General features: G+C 41.5%; 1 protein-coding gene across 1 annotated transcript; it reads right to left on the reverse strand.

Moving 5' to 3' along the window:
• Positions 1 to 7,126: 7,126 nt before the first annotated feature.
• mxtx1 (mix-type homeobox gene 1) lies at positions 7,127 to 9,440 on the reverse strand. Its single transcript, XM_035172946.2, has 3 exons — positions 9,419 to 9,440; positions 8,519 to 8,703; positions 7,127 to 8,049 (listed from the first exon to the last, which is right to left on the reverse strand). Exons 1-3 carry the CDS (start codon positions 9,438 to 9,440, stop codon positions 7,285 to 7,287), a joined length of 972 nt encoding a protein of 323 aa, XP_035028837.2. The 3' UTR covers positions 7,127 to 7,284.
• Positions 9,441 to 11,396: the final 1,956 nt, after the last annotated feature.

Here is an 11,396-nt window from a genome sequence, read left to right on the forward strand (position 1 = left end):
AACCCCCACCTGTTTGTTAAGTGTTGTAACTTAAGTCTTACTCTGATTCTAAAATTAGGGAACTCTGCTTTGCACAGGACTTTGTGGTCGAGGAGATGAACAGATGATCCATTCTTACTGTGCAAGTGTTCATCTGTGTGTGTGTGTGTGTGTGTGTGTGTGTGTGTGTGTGTGTGTGTGTGTGTGTGTGTGTGTGTGTGTGTGTGTGTGTGTGTGTGTGTGTGCAGGATGGATGGGATATGTGAGATGGGAGCGGGTGGGGAGCTGCAGATGGAGACGCCACAGGAGGAGGGAGGTATGTGTTTATGAAAGAAGGAGGAGGGTGGGGTGCAGGGTGTTGACCTCTGCAGAGCTCTGCAGGCCAGGTGTGGGCTGTCTCCTTGAATTAGCACACTCGTAGCCACCTTAATAAAGCACGTCCTTCTACAAACAGAGGGGGAGCGAGCATGCACATGCCACACGTGGCTATCATTTTTCTCTCTGTCTTAATGGCTCCGCTCTCGAGGCCAAATGTTCCTAAAGTGCGAGTTAAAAACTCCGGAAAGCTCCAGGGGATCCCAAAGCCAGCCAACAAGTAATTCATGTAATAAGGACACGGGGGTAAATCTCACTGAGCATGACTCAGCTTCATAACACACATCTGCTCACAAGCCCTCTTTATAAAGTAAGAACATGCAAATCTTCAAGCAAATTCCATCCTTTTTTTTATATCCACCTTTCTTACAAGACTTGGTGATTGAAATACTGTTCAAAGTTATAAGCAATTTCATGTGTTCATAGATTACTCATACTTATTCACCAACCATCTATTTTAATAATAGCTAAACAAAGAAAAATACTAATGTCAACAAATTCGTGACCATGATTATGCCTAATTCAAAACAAGTTTTAGAAGACAGGACATCATAAGTAAATTCCTGTTTTGGTTTTGTTGTCTTTTTCCCTGTATCAGTGTTTCCTAGTTAAAACAACTCTCCGTGTCCCCCACATGTCCCCCAACAGATTCTCACGGATCTCAGGGTTGATGGTCCCTAAACGTTTGTGAACTGTCCAATCAGCTACCGGGGGGCGTGGTCGAGGATTCTCCTGCTATCATCACATTTGACAGCTGCTGCAGCAGCTCACATGACCAAACAACAATTACCTCATACATGTAGTACTCCTGCTGAAGGTGTTGCACTGGAGACATGGCAGGGCTGGGCAGGCGAGCCACCAGGGGTGGGTGGGTGAATGGTGGGGGGGCTTTGAGCTGAAATGACAAAACTCAGCCTGCTGGGATTTTCCCTGATGGATGCGCCTATACACTGTTATGTCACTCCAGTATTAGTGAAAAGACGAGATATACGCTTCAATCAATGCTCAGTGTAAGGGAAACAACCATCAGTGTGCTGTATTTATAGCATCATAACATTAGAGCTTCATATAAAACCATTTTACTGCCTGTGTGACACTGTTTACTCTAATGATATATCACAAATCTGTTGAATCTCATCATCTATCATTGAGCCATAAGATATGGATGTTATATAATAATTATATTGGATTTTCCTGAGGAATTGTGTTTTTATAATGATAAGACACATTTTGTCTGTGTAGGATTTGAATATTTTTACCACATTTGTATAATGTTGCCAGATTGCTTGACAAACCATACACAGATCATCTGAGATAAATAGGTGTTAAATGTTGAAGAGTTGTGCAGAGTATATTTACTTTGGGTGGATTTAGCCTTTTCAAATGTTTTCTGCTCAAGTGAGTTTGGTTGTATTGTGACCCAAAGCAATACAAAGATGATAGAAGCAGTTGTAAAATTTTACCTTCAACAGTCAGTCCGTCTGTTAGCAGGACTATGCAAAAACTACTAAACCAATTTTATTGAATCTTGGTGGAAGGGTGGGGCCAAGGGAAGAATACAAAAACTTCTGAGGAGATTCAATTAAGGGGGCGGATGTTATGTTAAGAATATTACAAAAAATATTGTCTCCGTCCTCGGGCTACAATCTCCCTACCCAAAACAAACTATTTGCAGTTTCTGGCAGGCGGTTTGGCTCTAAAGGATGACACTGTCGGTTGGTGTGTCAAGACTGAAATATCTCAATATCTGTCGATATCTGTTGGGTCGCTTGGTAAACGTTACATCCTCACAGGTCTGCTTGCCTGGCCGTGGACTCCTGTTCTCTATCATCCAACCAAAAAAGCTTATACTTGAAAGGAAATGGTCAGCACTGTCACCTCTCAGCAAGAAGGTCCCCGGTTCAAATCCCAGCTTGGGCAGGGTCTTTTTGTATGGAGCTTGCTTGTTCTCCCTGTGTTTGAGTGGGGTTTATCCAGGTACTCCAGTTTCCTCCCACATTTCAAAGTCATGGAGATTAGGGTTATATCAATTGGAGACTCTAAATTTACCTTATGTAAATATATTTGTCTCTGTATGTTGGCCCTGACCTACACCGACTATCTCTCCAGGGTCTTCCCCAGCACTCACCCAATGTCAGCAGGGATTGGCTCCAGCTCCCCCTTGTGACCATCAAAGGACGAATGGATGATACATATTTCATTAAATCATGCTAATTTACTGTCTTCAGTCTAATCTATATCTCTATTTAGGAAGTCCATTAAAAAAACAGTTTCTTTATGATCTTTTTATATTTCATGCTTTTGTGTTCATTCTAAAAGTTTTATTTTGTGGTCCTTGATAATAAGTTTCAGATGTCACCTTGCCACCCACACATTTTTTTCTATCTCGTTAACATTCCTGCTATATTCTTGTGAGAAGTTACACATGTAAAAACTCTGCTTGTGAAGGGCAGATATTACATTCACGCAGTGTATCAGGTCTATTCGGTTGCTATACAGTCGGTTAGCTCTGGCAGGTACCAGAAGATGTTCCCCGCCCAGGAGTTCATTAATGAGCCGCTGACCTTATTTCCCATGTGGTTGACATTTAATATCAACCATCTATTTCTGTATGTAGCTGAGTTTAAAGGGGGAGCTTTCAATAAAAATGTAATGGTTTGCAGCATTGTGCACTTTCACGTGTAACCAAGAAATTTAAACACAAGACATGCCTGTTCCCTTGATGTATTCTCCACCGAGACAATGATGTTTGTTTGAATATTAAATTGGGTTTAGGTGCATTTTATTCACATTGAATGAATGCGAATGAAAGTACACATATTCAATAGTGTAGTATTACATCAGTGTATTTGCAGGAGGAATGTGGTCTGGCCTGCAAGCGCTTCTATTTTGGGAAAAGCAAACAAATGCAAGAGCCTCTCGCTCACGTCTCCTATCCAGTTTCCAGATACTATCTTCCTGATCGTGTCCTATGCACGTATGATCACACATGAACAGACGCACACGCTTCCTCCCTGTCACGGACCAACATCAATCACCGTCTTGCAAACGGAGAATGAGGCTGTGGACGGGAGAGAGTGTCGCGGTGCAATCACAAAGCTCTCAGATGAACTCCTAAATTAGAGCGTGTGGCTAACGTGGACTCCCGGGGAGGGTTTGGTTAAATTACAGGCCATATTTTTAGTGAAGGTCTGGGCTTCATCCCTGGATCTGCCAACAGCTGAGGACCATCACTCACACGCCTGTCTGCCCCCGGGTTTGTTCAACACTGGGGCTGTTAACACTTGTGTATGTCTGAGTGTGTTTGGTGAGCAGGAGTCAAATGAAACCATTCCTCAGAAAGAGTGGATTTGATAGCTGTACGTGCATGTAACTATAAATAATAGGTAGGATTCTTATTATTATTCTTTGCTTAATAGTCAGGCTGGAGGATGAAAGGAGTGTGTAGATGTTGTCTGCAGCAGAATGTGGGTCATGTCAGACTCGCCGGTCAAGCCAAAACGTCACTAGACACCTTCGAGCACTGACACACACACAACCCTCATCACATGAGCCCCTCAGCTGAATACAAGCTCACGACAGCATGTCTGGAAGAAGGCTAATCGGGGACGGGGAAGGCCCCTTAGTATTATTCAGTAACCCTGATACACATGATAAACACATGATGCTTCATACTATATGTTGATCCACTGTAACTGAGCATTGTTTTGGAGGTTTTTCTGTGCATCACTGCTGAATGTAACATGGTCACAATGGGGAAACATACAGTAGGCTAAATCATTTACGGCAATCAGAGACAGCTGATTAGCACCATACATATTTCTCTCATGCACAAACAGTTTAGCGGGTAAGGTCCCATTCACACTGACATCTCAAGGTCTTATGGATAATAATGTTCTCATGGATACTTTCAAGCACACTCACTCTTCCTTGTGATCACGTCACCCTGGGCTTAGTTTTCTCATAAAGGTAAACAGACTTCATCAGTATTTTTCACTTGTGTGTTCATATGAAACAAGATGGCAACCATTACATCTGGTACGTTTCTAAGAAAAATAAGTTCAACATTATTCCAAGAGTTGTTGATGGTTTGCAGGGGGATTGGGAAACAGATCAGAGTTATGTCCCCTCAGACTCTGAGTCATCTGCTTTAGTTTTGATTGTGTGTGTGTGTGTGTGTCTTATATTTTATCATTGTATAAGATTTTTTTATGTTTATTGGTACCAAGCCTATTCCTTCCCCAAAGCTTCCACTGGGTGGCTTCCCAATGACTTGACTTCAAAATTTGCACCACCAGGTCAATTTATCCAATCATTTATCTTAAGTTAATGATTAAATATAACGCAAGACTAAGGATGTTTTTCATGGTAAAATGGACATTTTTACATCTGCCAAACATCTATTTTAGATTGTTAATTGAATGCATGTTGGGTTAGCATTTATCTCAAATTACTACTGTTTTAATCTGCAGCCTCAGAGCTACTGGCCATTCTATGGAATGTACAGTAACTACTCGTTTAGTTTTCACAGCAGATGCAATGCTATTTAGCATGAGTGTGTGTGTGTTTGTGGCCACTAGACAAATATAAGTCCAATGTTCACCCTGTGTTAAGTTTGTATTCTGTATTTGGCTCTTTAGCTGCTTAACGCTCCACTGTGTTGACACATATTTGCTAAATTTGTTTTTCTCTGTAAACAGCTGGCTGCTGTGGGTGAGAACTGATCTGATGAGAACAGACAGATGTGCTGTAGATATTGCGAAACCCAAATCTATGAGCTAAAAGATGCAAAAACCTCTTTAGATCAGGGTTTGCTGTAGAATCCTGTGAAAACTCATGTGGTCCATTGATAGTTTAACTCATTTATTAAGATTTCTGTATATTCATGTACTAATAAATGATTGAGCATCACTCCATCTTGTCATCAATCTTTAAAAACTCTGATGCACCCATTCATAAGTTGTTTAATTTGTTCATGCATAAATCATTTATTGCTGTGTTTGGCCTAAATTATGAGACTTCTCCCACTCAACATTTCACCTTATTGATATAATGATATACATCTCTGGAAAAAAAAAAATCAGAGACCACTGCAAGATTATCAGTTACTCTGATTTTACTAGTTATAGGCAAGTGTATATATAAAATTTTCAGTTTCTGATCTTAATCTCTTTTTAACAATTGACATCAGTTCTCCCAAATTCTACCGACACTCGAAATAAAATGGCTGCCAAACATGTCGAGATGAGGCTGACAAGATACAAAATTGCAGTTGTCTCTTGAGTTTTTGCAGAGTTGTACATCATAATAAACTTTATTTATACATAATTTTTCCTGACAAGGTTACAAAGTGCAGAAAGAGAGAAAAGGAAAAAAAAAGAACAGCAATCAAAACAAGAGAAAGTTTACCAGTTCATAAAACAGAGGGGAATAAAACCACTTAATAAAACATAGTATGTCAAACATTCATAAAAGCTTTGGGGGATACCTTAGTTTTTCTCTGTCATATCTCAATAGGAAAACCTTTCCAGATCTAGGAATAGCCAGCTCATTGCAGTGGTTACATTTTTAAGAAAAAGTGAAAAGAAAACACATATGTTTGTAGCTTTAGTCCAAAACTACATCAACATGAGTCTTTAGAAAGTTCTTGATCAGTTTTCCCCACAGCGTTCTGCATCTTGTCGTTGGAGCATCTTGTTGGGGAACACCTGCCCGACACACATCAGACGGCGACAGTCTGCGATACATCCTCTGCTGAGCTATCTTTAGTGCGTACAGAGAGCTGAAGAGCCACGTTCCCTCCTATTGTGTGTGTGTTTTCTGGGGGACAGGAACCTACGCCAGACACTGACAAAAGGACAACACCCTTCCTCCCATGCTGAGGATGAAGGCAGGAGGCCAAAACAGAGTAAACAACATGAGCACATTTCTCTGTTGTGGGAAACCGCATGAAGCCTCAGGCCCAACATCCTGTGAACTGTCTTGGGCTTTTTCCATTGCATGTTTGATAAAGAAATATGTGTTGGAGTCATGAGGTCAGGGCAAAGCTGTGGGCTGATACACACCGGGGCTTTGGCAGATCGTGAAAAGACCACGTTGTTCACCCTGAGAGAAAACTTTAACCCTCTGTGTCTTATGGTGGACAAACTCAGACTAAGTGTGGGAGAGTGAAAAGGAAAAATAAATGAGAGGGGCCTTTTCCATTAAGAGCCAAATTACAGAATAACTCAAGCTCTCGGACGAAACTAGAATAATTCATGAAATCTCAAAATATATATTTCCCTATTTGTCCCAATATTGTTTGTTAAATGAACTATAACATATATTTTCATGAAAACAATGTGACAATCTGAATGGGGGTCACTCGGAATGATGACCCTACATAGAGTCATTACTTCAATCTGCAGCTTCCCTCAGCTTTACAAAGTTAAACGGTGAGTTTCAGATCATTGTTGAGTTTTGAAATCTGTCGCCGTCTCTTCCGTCTCTCGACTCACAGGCACCATCTCCTGGTTGTAGTGTGTCATGTACTTTTTAATCCTCAGTAAATCCATCACATCTGGACACCAGAGGAATTCACATAATGGATTTGGCTCAGTTGTCATCAGCAAACAAACGGTAAAATCTTACTGGCTCAGAATATTGGTTAAATAAAAAAAGAAAACCGTGCTATGCTTTATTACTAATGATTTATTTGTATAAAAGTGCAGAAAATCTTATAATAAACGTTATAAACAGTGAATAAATGAATAAATACATTAACAGCGGTCAGTGTGGAATATATACAGAGGCATGTTGGGTTGTAGAGTTTTGAAAACATGCGTCCAATATTTCTGCTGAGTTTTTGATATATACAAATGGCAGAATACACAAATGACTTGAATCAAAATAATACATATGATTTCTGAGTGTCCATTATCAACAGAGTCATCAGCAGAAAGCCATTTTCTCCACGGAGGCGCGGTTCTCCAGTTCGTTTCCTCCCAGCCAGTCCTCGTCTAACTCGCCCAGGATCTCCTGCAGGGACAGCTGAGGCAGGGGTGCGAGCTGACCCAGCCCCAGAGGCCTGGACTCCCCACAGCCTTCCAGAGCGAGCCCGCTCCACGAATCATCCAGCTTTGAGTACTGGCCATCCGGTGGTGGGCTGTTCTCCAGACTGACATCCCAGTATCCAGAGTCAGGGGTGTCCGGGCTGGAGGAGTGGGAGGTGGAGGAGGTAATGTACGCCTGCTGCTCTGCTGATCCTGGGTGCATGAAGGCTGCTGCCTGGCTGGAGCTCGAAGCATAGTTTCTCATCTCCAGGGGAGAGTGGCACCACAGTGGTGTGGAAGGGGGGGTTTGGCTGCCTGGCCGGGACCAGTAGCCCCTGCCCATGTGGGGGCTTGAGCTGCTGCTCAGCAATCTGCCCTGCTGGAACCCGTGCATGGAGCCATAATGTCCATGCTCCTCGATGGTAGAGTACGCTGGAGGACAATGTCCATAGTAGCAGGCTTCCTCCATCTCCTCCTTCACCTGGGTTGTGTAGGCTGGTGGGGGGCCCTGAGGTGGCAGAGGGATGGGGCCAACCTGCGGCCCCCTGTTCGCGACAACATGAGGCAGAGGGAGAGCATCATGACCGGGGGGGTCGGTCTGCCACAGCGCTTTCTTGGCCCCTTTGCACTTCAGGGTGCGAGCTCGTCTGTTCTGAAACCACACCTGGACAGGAAGGAGAGAAACAAGGGGCTTAGATTCAAAGCAGGACAGATAGAGTAAAACACACTGTGCTCTGTTAATGATTTGCTGGGCAGAGCACATCTTGTAGTAGTCAGCTGCCAGAGCTTGTTGTACAGTGTATCTGTGCTGTCAAACAAGATGCTGATAAAAGGAGCTTGGGTCATCTCTGTGATAAAGAAATGAAGTGATAGAGTGATAGCGGTATCTACAATTCTGTGCAGGATGAATTTGAAAACAGAGGCTTTGCATGATAAGAAACCACAGTGCAATGTGTAAAGCACACATCTAGGAACAACACTACTATCCCATTTCTTAAATAAAGACTATAAAAACTTATCTGAACTCACAGTTTCCCTTACTCCAAACAACTCAATTTAATTTATTTCATCTTCATATCTATTCCACAGATAAGGCGTTCTGTTATACAAGGTGTTCCGTGGTGACTGCTTACCTGGATGCGTGACTCTGGCAGGCCTGTGGTCTGGGAGAGGCTCTCCCTGAGGCTGATGCCGGGGTACGGGTCGGTTTCGAAGGTGGTGCGCAGCAGCTCCACGTGCTCCTTGGAGAAGCTGGTCCTCTTCCTGCGGCTAGCGCTGCGAGAGGAGCCGCCACTGGAGCCTGCAGGTCTGGCATCATCTGAGGGGAGAGAGGAGAGCAGGTTCTACGTCAGGAAACGAATATTGTGATGGTATTATGAATTCATCTGTTTTTCATGAACTTGTTATTGTATAAGAAGAATTGTCTGGTCTCACGAGGCTTCTCATTATGGATGCAAGTAAACCACACACCTTACCACTGCAGAATGTCGAATTTGTACAATGCAGCGAAACACATGATTAACTGCCTTTCATTTGATGTTTGCGTGGTTCTGTTGCTATAAAATCTGAAGTTGTTTGTGTTGTGAAGCCTCTAATTTTAAGTTTATGAACTAAGAAGAAGCGAGGATGGAGTTAGTGTCCAGCACCGTATCCTAAACAAAAAACACTGATGCTTTTAGGGACTAAAGATGCAGTTTCTTGCCAAATAAATTATTATTTCTGCTGTTTTTTTAATTTTCTCATCATACCAAACCTAGTTCTACTATTTGTAAAGTCCACCTAGGGAGTAAGTGCCAGCATGTTTGCACAAAGAATCTGAAATTCTGCCACTGTCTGAAACTAACTACAAGTCCCCCTGGTGCAGGAAAGCACATCCACCTGGTGCAGCTCAAATAAACACTGAACTATTTCATCTATGATTATAAAATATAAAAATTTTACATTAAAAAAATAGATGTGGATTAGCAAAACAGATTTAAGGCAGATTGTTTCTCAACTAGTAAAATCCATTGTGAACAGACAACATTTCTTACCATTGCTGGAGTCCTTCCACATGGCAGCAGTTTAAGGAATGAAGCTCTGGACAGTGTGTTCCTTCACTGAGAGTCTGTGGAGTGTGTCTCCTGGCTGGTTCAGGGTACCTTTTATATTGATCACCTGAGGCCCCAGAAGGCCAGGGTGGTGGAGCCAGGACAGAGGGATGAGGGGTGTGGGTGATGGGTCATTGACAGAAGAGCTCTGTCCAGAGCGGGGCCTTTCCAGCCCTGTTGTCACCTAATCACTATCAAAGTAGCAGCAAGGTCAATGGCAGATGTAACATAACATGGAGGATTTGGGGTAAAACCAAAGAGGGTCTTTCTGGAGTCGTCGATACCACTTTACTATAAGACGACCATCATGTGACTGTGTCTTTGTGCAGCTGAATATGTTGCATCAAATAGTAATCACACAAGACAAGGCCCAAACACAGACTTTAATTTAAGTAACTTATTTTTTAGTTTATCACAATTATTTATATATGTATTATATGTATGTACTGTATATATATATATATATATAATGGAATATTTGTTTTTTCTTCTTGTGAGTATATGTGTACTTTGGGGAGGTTGTTTTTATGTAAAACCCTTTGTGTTACATTTTATTTGTATGAAAGTGATATATAAAGTCTGATTGATTATTTTAATCACGAGGTTCTGTGTTGGTTAACAAGTAGTTTGCCATTGACGTATCTTATTATAGTAATTATTTTATTTTTAATTAAATATTAAATCAATTTTTTTTTTCATGAATTATCATTAATTCCTTATTATTATTATTATTATTACAGTAACCTTTTTAATGACAAAGATGTTTTCAAATATAAAATTTGAGGTTAAAACGAATGACTAGAGACTTATCTTTTAATATTTCAAAGCTTCCCTTTAATTTAAATTTGGCTCCCGGTGGTCATCTGATCAGTGTCAAACACAAACACGGGCGGCTTTGTAAACTGTTGAACATTGATTAACCAACAAAAGCCTCAGAGAAATATTTAACTCACACACTTCAGCTAGAACACAAAATAGCTGAGCTGAAGCCTATCAGCGGCTCCGGTTGTCTTTTCATGTGCAGAGTAGCTCCCCACAATCACCAGGAGAAAAACAAAGCTGGCTAATTATTCAGTGATTAATTGGACAGCTACTCCGTCCCACGGCCTCATTTCAGCCAATGAACACATCACAGTGAGTGTCAAGCTTGTCACATGGCTTGACATGTCCAGGCCATGGCCGAGCTGTTTGCAAACGCTGTGACCTTTAACCTAAATATGTCCAATTTTTCTCTTCTGACGTGCTGCCAGACAAAAATCATGTGATTAGCTAAATGAAAAGTCGTCTTTTATCTGTTTTTACACATGCAACATACAATATCCACAATGTAGTGTTGATCTGTAATAATAATCTCTGAGCTCCAGTTTTATGTCAAATGCATTGGAAATGGAAATGCAAACATAGAGAGGCAGAAGTCAAACAGCCAGCACGGGGCAAAGTGTTGCAACAGATTTACAGTGTTATTATGTGCATTACAACACAGTGCAGCTTGAAGTCTAGCAGAGTTATCTGATGCTCCAACCATTTCTTTTTATCTTTATCTGGACAACCAGGATAATCAATGGGTGTGGAGACGGCTCCTGAAAGTCCAGCAACTCTCCCCGTGCTTTATCCGAATCCTCATACATCATGTGAATTATTGTGCCAACAGGAATTGTCACATAGTAAAGATTTGAATTAATCCTGGATATTAATATATAAAAAAATACGTACACCAAATATTTCACTATCTAAAATTAGTCTGATAATAAGATAATATAGAAAGACTCTTATCAATGCACCGTTTCAGCAGATCAAATAGTTGCCTTGGCCAAGTTTACATACAATGATCGAGTGATAAAAGCTAACACTGCTGCAGCCCGCAGCCTTTCAGCTGATGCAAAATCCCTGTGAAGAGCTTATTTTAGTTTTGTCTCGACTC

Source organism: Hippoglossus stenolepis, chromosome 12 (assembly GCF_022539355.2).
Source record: "Hippoglossus stenolepis isolate QCI-W04-F060 chromosome 12, HSTE1.2, whole genome shotgun sequence".
NCBI lineage: Eukaryota > Metazoa > Chordata > Actinopteri > Pleuronectiformes > Pleuronectidae > Hippoglossus > Hippoglossus stenolepis.